The sequence below is a fragment of the Oryctolagus cuniculus genome, chromosome 11 (genome assembly GCF_964237555.1).
Source record: "Oryctolagus cuniculus chromosome 11, mOryCun1.1, whole genome shotgun sequence".
Taxonomy (NCBI): domain Eukaryota; kingdom Metazoa; phylum Chordata; class Mammalia; order Lagomorpha; family Leporidae; genus Oryctolagus; species Oryctolagus cuniculus.
The window spans coordinates 99,486,072-99,505,239 of NC_091442.1; the positions used below are offsets into that span (position 1 = coordinate 99,486,072).

Genomic DNA, 19,168 nt, shown 5'->3' on the forward strand with positions numbered 1-19,168 from the left:
CTCTCTGACACAAGCTGAAGACTTTCTCACTTACTTGTTTTTTATGCCTGATCAGAAACCAGCAAACTCTCTTGAATGCAGTAATAGGAAAACACTATTAATTTCTTGGTTCTGTATAGTTAGCTGTATAGTTAGTTTTCTTTGTAGGGGTGATGATGTGGTCTTCTTGTTTTGTATTGTAAGTGGGCAGCTTGAGCCATACAGAATTCAGCAGAACATTTTTTACCAAAACACTACTAGTCTTAAAGAACTGGGTGCATTTTTCAATGAGTATTAACAAGATTTCTTATTAAGATCATAGGTTTCAATAGTAGAGATTTCTCTTAGCTTACATTGATTTATTTTCTCCCTTCTCAGCATCTATCAATTTGTGAAATTAATCAAAACTGGCCTTTGAGTGGTCAGGTCATAACCTCAGTGAAAATACACTCAAATTTAGGCTGAGAAAAATGCATTATCTGTTCTTAGGTAATTTTGAACTTAAAAAAAAAACCCAATTTATATTTATGATCCTTGCTGCTCCAGTTTCTCAGAATAGACTGAAGTAAATAAACTTAAGTATATTTTAAATTTATTAGAGATAAATTTGAACTTATACTTAATAAAGATGTTAATTTCCTCTGAACTTGTCATTTAGAAATTTGACCATTTTTTGCAACCACTTAGTTTTATTTATTAATGTATTTATTTATTATTTTTCTCCAATAAAAAAGTACTTTTTATGATATGTATTAGATATGTATTATATTCTCAGGGTTTTTGGTTGTATTGTTCAGAGATTCACATTATGATGAATTAACTCTCCATATCATGTTTACTCTCTTGCAATTACTCTATACATTAACAAAAGGTTAGGGTATGAATTTTAAAAAGCAAACATCATTCCTAAGAGTGGTTACACCAACCGACTCTGAATCTCACCTGGCACCAAAATATTCTCAAAAGTTTATCCCTAGTCCTCAGGCTGTAGACTTCAAAATCCCTATTAGCTTCTTTGTCTGCTACTTTTGACTACTTGCCCTAGCAGATTTTTTTTTCTATTTTTTTCCCCATGTATGTTCTTGATCTTATAAAGAGTTAGGTTCTTTCCCATTTTTTTTTTCCAGTCTCAAGCCAAAACTACCTATGTGTTGCTTCCATCCCAGAGGTTTCTGCCCCAGAGGCAAACTAACATCTTACTGTTGAAAGCTATTAAAAAAAAGGCAAACTCAAACTGTGTAACTTCCACAATCCCCAGGAGAAGCATAGCATTATCTCAACATTTTGCTTTCTGGCTGACTGCCCCTCTGTAGTGCTCTTTAGGAAGCAACACAGGCAGAGAGCCCATCCACCCACTCCGGGGGTCTTCAGAAACTCTCCTGGTCACTAAGTTTAAGGAAACGGTGCCCTTTACGCTGCAAATAAGTCTCAGCTCTAAGCAAAAGTTGCTCCAGGCTTCTCTCTATCCATGTCCTCTACATCTTCCCATCATTCCCCCTTCTTTCTGCATTTTAAATTCCCTTTCCTTTATTTCCCCCCTGAATTTAGGTGAGAAAAACATAAACAACTTAAAATTCACTTCTGGAAGAGTAGAATTTTGCCTGGGGACAGAAGAAATGCACATGTCCACGCCACCTGACCTTTCTCAAGAGCACTTCAGGGTGTTCAGTTCCGTGGAGAAAAGCAAACTTCCCTATTCACAGCTGGGATTGGTAATTTCTTCTTTTCACCAAACTATTGGTAAGATTTAACTATTACGTATTCATTTTCAATAGGAGCGTCCTCGTTACTGTTGAGATTTCATCTATCCCCAAAATGTCACCTGGAAGATTAGGTGAAAGAGCTTGAACACTCATGACACCCTTGTAGGCAGTGCCAGAGTCCCCTCCTGTTGACGTCTTCCTTAGCCTGGCCATCGCCACTGTGAGATCCCAGGAAACCCACTGCCCATCCTTCTTTGACGGGGACTGTGAGCCCCTTGAGGGTTTAGGGACACTGTCACATGCTATCATTCTATCCCTGCTGATTCCTTTTTCCTGTCTTTCTCCTTGATTGGCTTTTCCATAAATTCAGTAGAAATGATAGACCTAATGTCCCCTTTTCTGATAACACTTTATAAGTTCTCTTTTATTTCCTAAAATAAAATTTATATTTAATATATTCTTCCTATGCACATTGTTTCCAAAAAATTATGAAACTCTCAGAGGATAAGCTGAACAGAACCATTTTATAATGAAAGAATCTGTGTTAGTATGTAAACGTTCTGGCATTTGAAATTGTGAAGAAGTAGTCTGATGCTTATATCCTGTGTGTGGAATCATGAGGAATGTGACAGTACAGATGCAGACTGATACACGTGTGCTGGGTTGGTGACACAAGTACTGTCAGTATTGTTAAGTTGGGTAACATGATTTTCTAAAATAGCAAATAAATATTGGAAGAGTCTGGACAAAACAGTGCTACAGTGGTTGTGTTTCTAGAAATTTCAGGACATTTAGCATACATGCCAAAATAGCATTTTTATGTGTAAAACAGTTCATGTTCGGCTCAGATGAACAGCTTTTTAACCTTTTTCTTCACTGTTGGGTAAGTTTTTGTGCATTGCAGGCCTTTTAGAATCTCTGGTCTTTACCAAAATGCCAGGAGATGCCCTACTGTGACAACCACTACATCCGTTTCTCAGATTTCTACAATACCCCTTGGGGGACTGTATATTTTTCATTAAAATTAAAAACCACTGCCATTTCTGCAGACAGTTTCTGTTTGTTTGCTTGTTTTTGGCTACACATCCCTGAATTCATGCAATTGTTATAAAACCAAAAAAAATTACATGCTATTGAAGATATGTTTTTCTGTGTAAAAAGAAGAATCTGATATGCTAGGATCTTGTCACCTCTCTGCTAAACAAACAAACCCTCTTAGCCTTCCCCTCTGCTATAAGATAATGTCCCCACGTCTTTGTATGGCATTCAGAAGTCTCCAGAATACAACCACCACCTCCGTTTTCAGACTCCCAGTTTAAAATAATAATATCCCAGCCACACACTTCATCCCCCTGTATTCTCAGCCCAATATCCCTTCCTTGCCTGCTCTGTTTCTCTTCTTCACCTTCTCTACCTGCCTGCTTTTTATTCCACTCTCTCCAAGAAGCATCTTTGTTTCCTCAGTGTTAGACCCAATTTCCTACTTCTCTGTGTTCAAACAGAACTTCGTTTACTCTCTCTCTGTGTATATATACTGTGTGACATTTAAAGGCACTATTAACTTGCAGTTTTCTTATTGCAGTCTACACAGTTAAGGAAGAATGCAGTTTAAAATATTCTTGTAAATATGAAGGAAATATTTCTGTCAGAACTGACATTTGTTCTTTCACTTGATTAAAAATACAGATGTTCTCCACGCAAGCAATCAAAGAAGTCTTAAAGTTCAGGCATTGCATACACTTGGGAATCTTCTCATCTTCGCAGGGAAGAAAAGGTAGATTTTTAGGAGTCAGTGGAACAAGGGCCAACTTGCTTGTTTCCTTGAATAAAAAAAATGTAATTATTGGGAAAATATTGTCTTTTGTTAATTTTTGTCTGACAATAATATTTACATTGCTGCATTTCATTCATCAAATGCTACCTGAGAGCAATTGTTACGAGCAACGAATGGGTTAAGTTTATTCTCTGCTATGTTAATGGAGTTGTTTCTTTGGTGTATTTGCTTTACCTTTTGAAAGATAGATTTAAGAACTGCTCCCAAGATGTTCTGCTCTGTGACTTGGCCTCTGTTTTAGGGCTGCGTTTAAGTGTTGGTGTCAAGCTCTGGATGACATATTCAGAAAATCAGATGTGCTACATACATGGAAAGAATTTGGCACCTCACTCAGCCGTTCACGCTCAGGTTTCAAAGACTACAGCGAGGAATTTCTATCAAAAGTTGGCATTTGGGGCTGTTTGCAAGGAGCAATGGTCTCAGCGAAGATAGCACAGTAAGTATGATGAGGATAGAATGGCCTGCAGTGTGGCACTGGCTTCCTCTATGGGGCACCCACCTGTGCTGTGTGAGGGCCTCAGACACACTGGATTCCTGGGCAGTTGTAGCCTCATCATACAGAATTATGCTGTTTCCTTATTTGTGATATTTATCATTTATGACTGTCTTCTCGCCCCGGAACACCTCTGATTGCCCAACACAACAGTGCCACGTGGATACAGGCCTTTGCTTTATTCAGTGGTTTCTCCCAGTGCCTGGCAAGGAGCTGCCATCCAATAACTGCTAGTTGATTGAAGGAACAGTTGGTATGCGAGCAAGAGTAATAGTGTGGAAGGAGGCTGACAGGCCTAATCCAAGACTGTTCTAGTAACCCTCAGTGTCCACGTCTGTAAACCATGGCAGTGAGAATGATGTGACAGACTGGGTTATGCTCCCTGAGTGCTCCCTGTGCTAAACACTCGGGTTATCTGCACAGAGAACCTGAACCCAGATAGATGTTATCCACATAATGAAGCTGTTTGGGTTTGTCTAAGTAAGACTTAGTAGAAGATAATGTGGTTTGTAGTCTCCAGTGTGAGTTACAAGACTCACATACAGAGAATTCAGACTCGTTTAAAGGATATAGAATGAGACACTAGGAAATGGAGAGATCTTATCTTAATTTTTGGTGGAAAGATTTACTGTTTTAAATGGCTCCAAAATATTTTTCCAATGACGAAATACATTGCTGCCATTTTGAGGGGGAATTATTTAAACAAATTTGTCAAAAGTGTTAATTACATATCTCCTACACAAAAATTACACTTCTCGGGATTTATCCAGTGGAACTAATAGGATAAATGCTTAAAAGAGTAGACATAAAAAAAGACATAAGAATGTTTACCTTAGCATTGGAAAAAATAAAATGAAGATTAGTATTTTATATAAGTCTACTCATAAAACATTAAAGCTCTTTAAGATAATGATATAGATCGTTATACCTGAGAATGAAAAATTTATTTATAAAATAGTATGTTTTGCATAATTCTAGTCTTCATATACATGTGTCTATAACTATATATAGAAAAACATCTACAAGAAAATTGACTAAAATGTTACCAGTAATCATGTTTAGATGGTGGGATTAGAGAGGAATTTTTAATTTTCTTCATTATATTTCTCTTATATTTTCATGCACACATGTTCTTACATTTTCCATGTTTTAGATATATCTGGAAACATACATATAGAAATATTTTTGGAAAACTGTTTACTAATCAGTTTTTCTTATACTTGTTTAGATTTATTAAGACCTCAAACATTAAAAAGAGAACCGACTGTTGCATTTTGTCTGCCTTACTCTTTCAGGTAAAACTTCATGTGTGTTTTTGTATAGCAGTATGACCAGTAAAAAGTCTGCAAGAAAGTGCAGTGGTTTATCACATTTGTAAATCTCACAGGTACCTGTGGAAACCCTGTGGAACTTGCACCTTTAGTATTCAACGGTTCGTTTTCCCCTTTAGACTAGGCAGGAAGCAGTTTTAAAGGTAGGGAAACTGAGTCTCCTGCCGATAGTAAGATCCTGTTTCTGGTGACTGATGTGAAAGCCCAGCCGACTCCAGACAGTTGCCTTAGGTTGCCTCATCTCCAAAGTTTTCCTTGTTTCCATGTTATAAAATTCATATAATGAAGGCAAGAAATAAGTTGAAGACAATAGAAGAGAAGTATTTGCAGGGTTTTGGGTTGACTTCACTGAAGAAGAAAGGACCTTGTATCTGGAGTACAAGACAGTCTGAGAGGCTGGGGTGCAGCCAGGGGCCTTCACAGTCTACTGAAGATCTTGTTTGCTCTGAAGGATGGACACGCTTGTTCTGAGCATCAGACAGGGCTGGGGGTTTATGAAATCTTGCCACATGAATTCTTTGGGGGAAGGCCCCCCTGAATGTATGGCCAGACCTGTCAATTTTCTTACGTACCATGTACCTCTTGGTTGTGCCTCAAAGGTGGGTGGTCAGGGATGCAAGAGGAATGCTTATTTGACTCTGACTCCTTACACTGCATTCTTTATGTTCACCTTGTTCTTGATAATGCTGTTTATGTTCTAGAACATACATGACTTTTAAAACTCTTTGACTTTTTGCCTAATGTAGATGTAATTTCTCAGTAATGCGGCACCTGAAGTAAAAGCCAGCTGCTGGGATTTATTTTAAAAGCCTGCTAATTCTTTTTATGATTTGAAAGCAAATTTGTTAAATTAAAAAATTTGACAGCTCCATAGCACTGTAGAGTAGGATGATTTGTAACCTTAACAAGCAATCTGATTGAAATTCTTTCCTGATAAACATGTTAAAATTATTTCATAATGCATTTGTCATCTAGAATTCTTAATTGGTTAAGATAAAAGGATAACCCGTAAATTTAAAATTTGGTTTTGCGGACCCACCTTGTTTCCCTGTCATGTAGTATGATATTGATCATCTAAATTACCCAAGGGATGTTAGTCACTTGAATAGATCCTCTTTCTACTTACTGCTGTTAAGTTTGGAATTGCTCTTGCCTGATTTACACCTCTGCCGTGTGTTGTCATTTTCTCTGTTGATAACTTAGTGAAATGGGAAGAACATAGATTTTTGAATTAAGTAGTCACAGAGTTGAATCTTCGTTCTGCCATCATTAACTACATGACCTCAATAGGTTATTTAAGCCTCAATTGTGTCATTTTTGAAATAATAATCCTTCTGAGGGTAAGTTAAATAAGTTATGAATGAGATAACATTCATAAAGGATTTATTAGCAGTGCCCAACAGAAAAGTGACCCTCAACAAATGGTAGCTTAACGATGAATTCTTCAAAAAGAGTGATTATCCACTTCCCATGGAATTTAAAAATCTCATCTTGAGTGATAAAATGCTTGGCACCGTTCATGATAATAATGATAAGTACCATTTTTTTTTTTATAGAGTATAGTGTGCTAGGCATACACTAAGCACCTCAGGAAGTAGTACAAGTACTTATTTTTGTTATTGTTTCATCATTGAAATTGTGACTTGCAGCTCCTTAATCCACTTGTCTTCATTTTCAGGGTTTGCTTAGGACCACACTTCCAAATCCTAAAAGTGAATGTACCTATGCTCAGTATGAAATCACTCAACTTCTTCCAGGGATTGAGCTCTTCTCAGACAGATACAGGGCTGATATTTGCTCTGTGGTTGCAAGTCTGTATTATGTTACACGTGAATTACACTTTGCTAAACAAAATCTCATAGTAAGTAATTCGAAGAATCAACAAATCCTAATTCCTTGTGGTATTTTAGCTCCACTTATGGTTTTCAAATTTTGCTAATATTCTTTTGGTCAGTTTTTAACTTTTAAACACTATAAATTTAGGATTCTTATCTATATATCATAAAAAATTAATATTCTTGGGGCCGGCACTGTGGCACAGTGGGTTAATGCCCTGGCCTGAAGCGCTGGCATCCCATATGGGTGCCAGTTTGAGACCCGGCTCTACTTCCAATCCAGCTCTCTGCTATGACCTGGGAAAGCAGTAGAAGATGGCCCAAGTCCTTGGGCCCCTGCACCCACGTGGGAGACCTGGAAGAAGCTCCTGGCTCCTGGCTTCAGATCGGTGCAGCTCCGGCCGTTGCGGCCAACTGGAAAGTGAACCATCGGATGGAAGACCTCTCTCTCTCTCTCTCTCTCTTTCTCTCTCTCTTTATCTCTCTGCCTCTTCTCTCTCTGTGTAACTCTGACTTTCAAATAAATAAATAAATTTTTTAAAAATTAAAATAAAATAATTAATATTCTTTCTTGACATTAATCACAGTTTGAAGACAAAAGCAATGTCTCTGTCCTCTTTTTAACTTTATTGTTTTATCTTTTTTTTTTTTTACTTAAGACATTGAAATAAAAATTGATTAGCATGTGTCATTTTTCTCAGACATAGGAACCTAGTACAGTTTTAACTTGCATTAAGTTGTTTGGTTCATATCAATACCAAAACTAAGAGAGTATTTCTTTTTTTTTTAACTTTTATTTAATGAATATAAATTTCCAAAGTACGGCTTATGGATTACAATGGCTTCCCCCCCATAACGTCCCTCCCACCGGCAACCCTCCCCTTTCCCACTCCCTCTCCCCTTCCATTCACATTAAGATTCATTTTCGATTCTCTTAATATACAGAAGATCAGTTTAGTATACATTAAGTAAAGATTTCAACAGTTTGCTCCCACACAGAAACATAAAGTGAAAAATAATAGATGATTTTTTAAATGATGATGAAATCAGATCAGACCTGTTGTCATATTTAATCCCAGTGAGAGTCAAGTTGGGAATTGATAATTTCTTATTTTTTTTTTTTTACAGAAGATCAGTTTAGTATACATTAAGTAAAGATTTCAACAGTTTGCACCCCCATAGAAACACAAAGTGAAATATACTGTTTGAGTACTCGTTATAGCATTAAATCTCAATGTACAGCACATTAAGGGCAGAGATCCTACATGAGGAGTAAGTGCACAGTGACTCCTGTTGTTGACTTTGGAGAGTATTTCTTTATTGATCTAAATTTATCTTTGTGTCTCTTGTTTTTTCTTTGTCAAGGGTCCATCTAAGAGAACAACAGATTAAAAATTAAGATAAAGGACATTTGTTAATGGCCTAAGAAATGCACAAATTTAAATATGACTCATTTTTGTTAGGGAGAGAAATCACACAATATATCAAAAAGTTGAAGTTGGTTACATGTATTTAAAAGATTTATTTATTTATTTGAAAGAGTTACACAGAGAGAAGGAGAGGCAGAGAGAGAAAGAGAGAGCGATCTTCCATCCGCTGGTTCAGTCCTCCATTGGCCGCAATGGCAGGAGCTGCGCCAATCCAAAACCAGGAGCCATGAGCTTCTTCCTGGTGTCCAATGTGGGTGCAGCGGTCCTAGGACTTGGGCCATTTGCTACAGCTTTCCCAGGCCATAGCAGAGAGCTGGATCGCAAGTGGAGCAGCGGGGCTCAGACTGGCACCATATGGGATGCTGGCAGTACAGGCAGCAGCTTTACCTGCTACGCCACAGCACCAGCCCTTGATTACATTTTAAAAATAAATTCGTGTGTTATAATTGTTGGTCACTTTATATTTTCCTCTCTTATCTTACTTTGTCTATTCTTTGTGCTTTTTCTTCTACTTTTTTTGCATATTTTTCTCCTATATTTGCATCTTAATATCTATTCTTTTTCCTTTTCTATTTCCATTTATTTAATAATTTTGATACCTACATTATTTTTAGTTTTCATGTATTGTTTTCTATTGTCTTGCCATATTTTTTTTGAATTCAACTGTCTCTTTATATTGAAAATACTTATTGCCCCTTGATACAAATGATAAATTATAAAATCATGTGTTAAAGTGATGAGGTTGATACATGCTTTTAACACTGGGCAGATATGACAAAAATTGTTTATTGAAAAAAATAAAATGGTACTCCTCTCACTCTTAAAGGGATTCATTTTTGGTTTGAGAAAATGATTCTATCCCTTGGGTAACCTTTAGCTGCCTAGTCATATTCATATATAATACATATCACTGCTTTGGAAAAGAAATGAGACTTTTTTTCTCTAAAGCTTAAATTGAGAATGTTTTTTCTGAATAATTGAGCAATTGGATGCAGTAAAATGGTATGTTTTTATTTCTCACTAAAGAAAAGAAACTAAATCTCAAAGGTAATAGCCATCTCTTAATGGTTTGTGCTACATTAATTGTAGAAAAGGGTATTGTGTTATGTTTGTAATGCATCATTGTAGTAAATATATTATGTTTGAAATAATTTCAGACCAATTCTAATCCTTTTAAAAAGTTGTTGCTATTAGCAGCTGCCAGTTTACTGAGGATTAGAGGTTGCCTGGCTGAACTTACAAGAAGTAAACAGTCCCCACTTTGCATTACAATCATCTTCTCCAATAGCTACAGGGTTGGCTATAAAATTGTTAGGGAACCCAGAGCTGTTGAATCATGGGGAATGGTGTGCTAAATAATAGGGGTTCCAGTTCCCCATTTTACTTGATCTCCCTTTGGTGGGGCAGCCTCAGCTTTGGACTGAGATCAGGAGCTTTTGCTGTGTCTAGATAAAGCTGTTCCCCTCAAGTCTTCCATATGTGGATAGTGTTTATGTCAACCAGAATATTGATAGTCTATAGACATTCACATACAAGGGAACTTCAACAAGTTCATGGAGAAATGGAATTAAAAGCTAAACATTTAAAATATAAACTGTATTCCTCAATGAAATTTCCAAGTTCAAGAGAATTTTATAAGTAATGCTGTCAACCAGTTAGTTCATCCCTAAAGATCTCTAAGGATTCTGGAAAATTAACTTGTCAATGCAGTCTTTTTTACATTATTAACCAAAGAAGAATGGGTGCTTCTTGAAGATTTTTTTTTTTTAAGATTAGGAAACAACAAGAATTCAAAATAAGTCAAATCAGGACTGCAAAGTGGATGCCACCCACTGAAACTCTTACAACATTGCCCTCCATTGTTGATTGTTGAGAGGAATGAGCAAGAGAATTATTTCAGTAGAGAAGGACCCTCTGGTGGAGCTCTCCTGGGTGTTTTTCTGCTAATGCTTTAGTCAACTTTCACAAAGCACTTTCAGAATAAGCATGTATTATCATTCTTTGGCTTTCTAGAAAGGGAACAAACAAAGCATCCCCAAAAAACCTGTTGCCCTGAATTTTGCCGGTGATCATTCTGCTTTTACTTTGACTAGGCCACTTCTACCTCTTGATAGCCGTTGTTTTGATTATATGTTTTCTTTATGATCAGTTGGTAAAGCCATATTTCATCTCCTTTATAATTCTTCAAAGAAATGTTTCCAGATATCAATCCTGTTTAAAATTTCTATTGAAAGTTGTGCTCTTGGCTTCAGCTGATTTAGGTGCAGCAGTTTTGGTATGCTTATGCCAGAAAGTTTGTTCCATTTTAATTTTTTAGTGATAATTGTGTAAGCTGAAAGAACTGAGATGTCTATGGTGTTGGCTGTTGTTTCTGCTGTTAACTGTTGGTTCTCTTCAACGAGGGCATGAACAAAACTGATTTTTTCCCCCCAGCAATGGATGTGAGTGGTCTGGTACTGTGGGGGTACATCTTCAACATCATTTCATTCCTTTTTTTAAATAAGTTATCCATCTGCAAACTACTGATTTCTTAGGTATATTGTCCTCATAAACTTTTTGTAAAGCATCCATAATTTTTTTATTCTGCACAAGCTTCATTAGAAATTTGGTGTTTATTCTCCAGGTTTTTTTTTTTTTTAAGATTTATTTTATTTATTTGAAAGACAGAGTTACAGAGAGGGTAGAAAAAGAGAGAGGTCTTCCATATGCTGATTCACTCCCCAAATGGCCACAATGACCAGGGATGAGACAGGCTGAAGCCAGGAGCCAGGAGCTTCTTCTGGTCTCCTATGTGGGTTCAGAGGCCCAAGCACTTTGGCCATCCTCTGCTGCTTTCCCAGGCATCTTATCAAGGAGCTGAATAGGAAGTGGAACAGCCAGGACTCAAACTGGCTCCTGTATGGGATGCCAGCGCTGCAGGACAAGGCTTAAACCCACTGTGCCACAATGCCAGCCCCTATTCTTCAGTTTTATCAGAATTCATGTTACTCTTATAGGGGCTTTTTTCAAACTAATGTCTTCTCCTTCTTAGTGCTTCAAGCTAGATCCTATTCAGGTGTGTTGTGAGAAGTTATTCTGAGTTCATTTTGCTGCAAGAAAATTTTGAAATCCATCCTTAGCTTTTTCATAATACACATTTCATGAACATTTTGATGACCTTGTATATATAGGAGGCTTTGAGAACAACTGAACTTTGGGATTATTTCTTTTTTTAAAAATTCTGTATTTATTTGAAAGGCAGAGTTACAGAGAGGCAGAGAAAGAGAGAGAGAGAGAGAGAGAGAGAGGAAGAGAAGTCTTCCATCCGCTGGTTCACTCCTCAAATGGCTGCAATGGCTGGAGCTAGGCTGATCCGAAGCCAGGAGCTATGAGCTTCTTCTAGGTCTCCCACATGGGTTCAGGAGCCCAAGCATGTGAGCCATCCTCCATTGCTTTCCTAGGACATAGCAGAGAGCTGGATTGGAAGTAGAGCATCCGGGACCAAACTGGCACCCAAATAGGAAGCTGGCACTGCAGCCAGCATCTTTACCTGCTACACCACAGCTCAGGCCCCTGGGATTATTTCTAGGAAATTAAAAAGCTTGGGTTTTAGTTCGTAGAATATATGCTATGTGAAAGCAAGGACTTGTTAGATTTTGTTCTCATTCAATGGTGCCTAAAACATAATAGGCATGTTGTAAGTACATCTTTGTTGATAAACATCCTAATTGGAGACAAATAGATTTATATATTTTGTTGAGTCAATTTTTTGAAGGAAGATAAAAATTCAGTGGTTTTTAACTTAATGCTTAAAGATATGTGAAACCTATGTTTGAGGGTATCAAATGGCATCTAATTGGAACTGTAAGTCTGGCAGCTTCTTAAATTTTGATGAATCATGAAAAATACGCTAGGCACATCATTTCACTTATACCAAACAGTATAGTTGACTGGCATGGAAAATCAATTGATATCTTACATAATATACTGTACATCTGATATTTGACTAAAGTTGATTTATCAGTTCTTAGTTTGATAAAATATATGTTAAAGTGTGTTTGTCTCCTGGTAGGTTCTCCCTCTCCTTGCATTGTACCAATATTTTGTTTCTGGAGTTTGCCAAGACCTAGTCAGAAATCTCGAGGCAAGAATCCTAAAGGTATGTTACTTTTCAGACATTTGATGTTCTTTAACTATTAAGACTACTGCTGTGTGATAATTTGATTCTAATAATTATAACCTGATGATGATGTGCTATATTGTTATAAGACATAACATCGTTATAATAAAGTATGAGAAGGTGCTGATTAGAAAGGAGTTGGTCATTTATGCTTGGGCCACAGCAAAGTGACAAATAGTTATACCTGGAAGCAGGGCTCATTCAACACCAACCAGTCTGGAAATTACCACTTCTGAGAGACTGGCTTTCTGGTGGAGACCAAATGAGTCAGTATTTTGAAGTTTCTGAGTTTATTCCTAAGAATCTTTACATATATCATGTTATACAAGAATTTTTCAATACACAGACAATTGAATTAAAAAGATCCCACAGATGGTGTTGCAATGAATTCTGTAACCTAGATGTTGCCATGAATTATGTAATCTTGAAATCAGTTAAGGGTCTCTGCATTTGAGATTCATGTGTGATTGACTTGAACCCTGTGTGGAAGGGGCACTTGAAGCACTGCATTCTCTCTGCCCATTTTACTAGTCCCATCTGTCTTCTAAGCTCCCACTTTTGTTGAATTTGTTTTGTCTGTGGATCATCTGAGCATCCAGCAGATTTGCTTCCTGTTCTGCACCTCCTTGACTCTAATATGAAATTTGACATGCACATACTTATCTACTTATGTACGATCTCACACAACCTATTTACTCAAGGCCTTTGCTTCTGTGGTAGACTTTGCTGAAAATTGGGGAGACAGAGAAATTTAAATTGAGATGAAATGAACTGCTTAAAATAGAATATTTGGGATTCTTAGCTTCAAACATTTCTTAGCAATCATATGCTTTGTCTTTCCATTCCATAGCAATAATTAGCTATGCACTAATAAATATTTCATTATGCACTCTTAAAAGGTCTGATTTGTAGCTTTGCAATTTCCACGCATGGTATAGATGCTCCACTGTGGCTTACTTCAAGCTGCCAACTAGTTGCTATCAAGGTTGAAATTAGGACAAGATGTTCACCGTCGGTTGTTACAACTGGGAGTTATTGCACTACAGTATACTTTCTTCCCCTTTTTGGGAAATATCCTGTATCTTTCTTCCCTAAATTCTTCCTGTTTTTTTTTAGATTGAGGAAATTAGACTTCCCTTTGAACTGTTTCATCCATTCAAACCTTGCTCTTGAGCCTATATTTTCAGATTCAAATAACCCATTACATTGTTTCAAAATAAAGAAATTCCTAAGAGTAATTCTGGTATTGACTAATATATTTTAGCTTAGTAATAAATAATTTGCTGTTGACCATGAAAATTTCTGGATCATGAGGTTAGCAGTTAAAATGCTCACATCCTACTTTGGAGCGCCTGGGTTTGATACCTGTCTCTAGCTCTTGACAATAGCTTCCTGCTCATGCAGACCCTGAGAAGCAGTGATGATGGCTAAAGGAATCGGTTCCTGCCACTCAGTTTGGAGACTTAGAATGGATTCCTGGCTCCTGGCTTTAGTCCCACCCAGTCCTTACTGTTGCGGGCATTTGTGGAGTAAAGCAGCAGGTGGGGGAGCTCTTTCTCTCTCTCTGTGAAATGCAGATATACATATATATATATATATATATATATGTAGATATACATATATACATATACATACAGATATACAGATATACATATATATTTCAAATAAATAAAAATTTAAAAATAAAAATTCTGAGTCATCCTCTCTGACTTACTGAACTTTAATGAGTTCTATTATTTTGAATTCTAAATTCTACTTTAAAAACTGCATAGAACGTCTCTCCTTTTCTCTTTTTGAAAAAAATTTTTTCTTCAAGATTACAAAGTTCTTGAGGCTTGGGCCTCTATTTTATTCATCTTTTAATTCTCTATAGTGTCTTGGGTAGTAAGTTCACATACTTGATATTCAGTAGTTAATTATTTAATTGAATTTAAAATCTGAAGACGTTGATCAATGCCTATTGTATATTCTCTTTAATGTTTAGTGGGAAGTCATCTAGAAAATACTTGGAAAGGGTGTGTATTAAGCCTAGTGGTTAAGAAATAGGGTAAGGCAACTGCATCCTCTATCAGAATACCTGGATTTGATACCTGGCTCTGGCTCCTAACTCCAGGTTTCTGCTGGTGCAAACCCTGGGAGGCAGTGGTTATGGCTCAAGTAGTTGGATTCTTGCAACCCGCATGGGAGACCGGGATTGAGTTGCTCTCTCATGGCTTTGATCCAGCCTCATCGTTGCCATTGCGTGTGTCTGGGGAGTAAGCTAGCACATGGGAGCTATTTCCATTTGTCTATCTGTCTCTAAAATAAGTAAATATATGCATAATGAAAAATGCTTAGTCAATATTTAATCCCCAAACAACACTTATTATGTATTTTCTATTTAAAAACACCTCATTAGCAACTTGAGTCAAAGAAACCTATGATCCTTGCTTCTAAGGAATTAAAAACTAGGAAGAGAGGACAGAGCCACAAGACGATGCATATGCACCTGCCACTTGACCGTTTCCAATGCAGTTTGATGAGTGTTAACTCTCCAGGAGTTCAAAAGAGGAAAAGGTCTCTTGGAATCTTTGGGTTTCACTAAATAGTTAGGATTTAGTCTTGAGAAAAGTAAGCTAATTGAGCAGGAGAGAGGAGGAAGAGCAAATTCTTGTTAGACAGTAGGGTGAAAGATGTAGATTATTGACTTTCTTAGGGCACAGAGGTTATTCAGTTAACAGTAGAGTGGAGATTTTAAGTAAGTAGATTATAGAAGAAAACATGAGAAAAACAGAGGGCTGTGACATAGGGAATGCTATCTATGCAACTTGAATTATAAACTATGAAGAGATAGAATATATAACTTGAACAGTGAGAAGAATGAAGAGACTGTGGAATCAGAATTGGGTAACAAGTATATTCTGGTTTGTCATTAAGTGGCAAGAATCATGTAAAGGTTACAGTGATTTTTTTTTATAAAAGATTTGTTTATTTGAATGGTACAGTGAGAGAGAGAGAGAGAGAGAGAGAGATCTTTAGTATGCTGGTTTGCTCTCCAAATGACTGCAACAGCCGGGGCAGGGCTAGACCAAAGCCAGGAGTCCTGATTTCCATCAGGGTCCCCATGTGGGTGACTTGGGCCATCCATCTTCCATTGCTTTCACAGATGCATTAGCAGGGAATTGGATGGGAAATTGAGCAGGCAGGACTTGAACTTGTACCCATATGGAGTGCTGACATTGCAGGTGCCTGGTTAACCCACTGCACCACAGTGCTGGCCCCTTCAATGACTATTAATAACATAGCAGAAGGAGATCCAGAAGAGCACCCAATGACATAATCAGAACAACACTTTTGGTTATATGACTATTTTTGATTGAATTGTTTCTTAGTCTGTTTTATGTTGCTACAATAAAATATTCAAGGATGGGTCAAAATTCTGGAGACTGGGAAATCCCTGATGAAGGGTGTGTATCTGGTGAAGGCCTTCTTGTTATGTCACAACATGATAGAAATCATCACATGGCAAAGAGAACAGGAACATTCAAACTCAAGTCTCTCTTCCTTTTATACAACCACTAATTCTATCATAGGTACCTATCCTCATGACCTCATCTAACTCTAGTCATCTCCAAAGGGACTCACCTCCAAATACCATGAACATATGAATTTTAGGATTAAGTTTTCAGCATAAGAACTTTGGAGGGATACATTCAGAACCATAGTAGATTATTTGTACTTGACAGCTAGTTTTTTGTCCTAGAGTAGTTTGAAAGCCGCTGAAGAACTGTGGACTCTATTCTGGATTAGAGGAGGATTGATTATAGATTATAGAGGAGGAGGATTATGTGATCAGATCTGATATCTGGTAACGGTGCTGGGAGCAGAGCAAGATAAAAGTAGGATTCTACTGGTATAGTGGTATTGAAAAGCTGGTCTAAGCTTTTGACGGATTCAATGAAAAAGGGCAGCTGATGGATCATACTGAGGAAGGAATGACAGCCCAAATGAGCACAGTTTGCCTGACCTTTCTGAAGTCAACCAGGGTCAGTGAGTAGGAAGAGAGAAAAGTCAGAGTCTGGAAAAGCAGACAATGACCCTTTCTGACAAATCGAACAGCAATAGATCACTCTGTGAAGTTTCTATAGTGCAGTAGTGTCTTTCAGGGAAAGCATTAAGACCTCTTTATGACCAGCTGGACTGGCTTAGAACTGCCAATCAACCTCTTGAAAGATTTATTACATCCAACATTCCTAGAAAGGGTACTGGGGGTTCTGTAGTTTTGTGAGTGAAGGGTTGATTTATGGGTAGTTCTTTTTGCCATCAGGCTTGTTTATGTTCAGTGTTGGGCACTGAAAAATCTGTGTCAATTATTAGCACCACTGTTACAACTGGAAGAATAAACTGAAACCAGTGGTAGCCTTGACAGTTAGATATAGTCCATGAGCAGCAGTTTTATAGGCAAGACCAGAGCAGACTACCCACCCTCAGACTTGGAAAATGTTTCCTCAGAGGGGTTGTGAGGAAAATGATTAACTAGAAAACTGAAAGGGATCATCTATCTTCCCAAGGGCCGACTTTGAAACTATACAGCACTGAGGAGATTAGAGCCCAGATGTCTAAGATGGGAACTGAAGTATGCAACTCAGTAGACAAGCCATTTCCTCCTTCCCATTAAAGATGTTACCCAAATCTTTTATGTTTTATTTTTGTAACCAACTTTCTCCTAACTTTGAAAATTTTCCTTAAAGTTTATACATTCTGGAGAGTCCTGAGATAGTGCTGACAGGAATACAGAGTAAGATGGATAGGACCTGGTTTTTCTTTTTCTGTTTCGTGTACATGAGTCTGTGTCGATCTCCATACAATTTTGTGTTTTGTTCCCTGCTTCTATATTTACCATTTTCTATTCTCTACAGAGTCACTGGATATTTTCAAAATGTTAAGTCCAATTAAGGCTCTGCCTATTCAAAACTCTCCAATGACTTCTTATCTTTTTTTTTTTTAAATATTTATTTATTTTATTTGAAAGCGTTACACAGAGAGAGAAGAAGAGGCAGAGAGAGAGAGAGAGAGGTCTTCTATTTGCTGGTTCACTCCCCAGTTGGCAGCAAAACAGCCGGAGCTGGGCTGATCTGAAGCCAGGAGCCAGGAGGTTCTTATGGGTCTCCCTTGAGGGTGCAGAGGCCCAAGGACTTGGGCCATCTTCTGCTTTCCCAGATCACAGCAGAGAGCCTGATTGGAAGAGGAGCAGCCAGGACTCAAACTGGTGCCCATATCGGATACTGGCACTGCAGGCAGCAGCTTAACCTGCTACACCACTGAGCCGGCCAGACTTCCTATTACACAGAAAATAAAATGCAAAGTTCTTACTCTGGTCTTCAGGCCCTATGTGACTTTCCCTGGCCTCTATTTACACACTTCCTAACCCTTTTCCAGTTGATAGCAGAGATCCTGCCTCACAGCCTATTTCTGGAACTTACCAGGATTCCAAGACCACTCCAGTCACATAACCTCTGTACTCAGCATGTCCTCCGTAAATTTTCATGTCTCTTCCTTACATCATTCTCAACTCTTCTTTGAAGAGCTACTCTCTCTCTTAACTCTCTCCCTCCCTCCCTTAGTATTTATTTGTTTATTTTATTTGAAAGGCAGAGTGACAGAGAGGGAGAAACAGAGAGAGAGTTATCTTCTTTTTACTGGTTCACTTCCTAAGTAGCTGCAACAACTGGGAGCTGGCTGAAGCCAAGAGCTGGGAATTCCATCTGGGTCTCCAATGTGCGTGGCAGGGGCCCATCTTCTGTTGCTTTCCCAGGCACATTAGCAAGGAGCTGGATCAAAAGTAGAGTAGCTGGGACTTGAACCTGCATTCTAATATGGGATACTGGTGTCACAAGTGGCGGCTTAACCTTATGCACCACAATGCCAATCCCCCTAGGATCTTTAGAGAAGTCCTTTCTAACCATAGTATCGAATGCAGAATTTTGTCAATAACTACTATGCCTTTTTGTAATGTGTTTACCTTCATATGTCACTTAAAGTTAGCTAAATATGCATGCTAGTGAAATGTAACCTCTGAGAGGGATTGATGGGGACAGGTGTTTGGGCTACCAGTTACTATACTGGTTAAGATGCCCATTATAATCTCAGTGTTTAACTTGTTTACTAGCTTGAACTCGTGACTCCAGCTTCATGGTAATGCACACCCTGGGAGCAAAAGTGATAGCTCAACTAATTGTGTGTCTGCTACTGACATAGAAAACCTGGATTGACTTCTTCTCTTTCAACTTTGGTCTACTGTGTACATTTGGAGCATGAACCCAAGATGGGAACTTTTTCTCTATTGAGATATATATAAGTAAGTGGTTTTTTAAAGAGAGGGTTTGAGCATAAGAGATGCTCAATAAACATATTGAATGAAAGAA

General features: G+C 37.8%; 1 protein-coding gene across 17 annotated transcripts in view; it reads left to right on the forward strand.

Annotated features, from left to right (window-relative positions):
- CFAP54 (cilia and flagella associated protein 54) overlaps positions 1–19,168 on the forward strand; it is a 372,233-nt gene that overhangs the window by 173,298 nt on the left and 179,767 nt on the right. For all 17 annotated transcript variants that reach the window (XR_011380202.1, XR_007919544.2, XR_007919541.2 and 14 more), the window contains 6 exons: positions 1,528–1,719; positions 3,369–3,456; positions 3,758–3,952; positions 5,238–5,304; positions 7,019–7,201; positions 12,657–12,743. Coding sequence is in view for 11 of the 17 variants with exons in the window: in XM_051845787.2 (XP_051701747.2) it covers positions 1,528–1,719; positions 3,369–3,456; positions 3,758–3,952; positions 5,238–5,304; positions 7,019–7,201; positions 12,657–12,743 (812 nt within the window). In the remaining 6 variants the exon portion in view is untranslated. The remainder of the gene's footprint in view (positions 1–1,527; positions 1,720–3,368; positions 3,457–3,757; positions 3,953–5,237; positions 5,305–7,018; positions 7,202–12,656; positions 12,744–19,168) is intronic.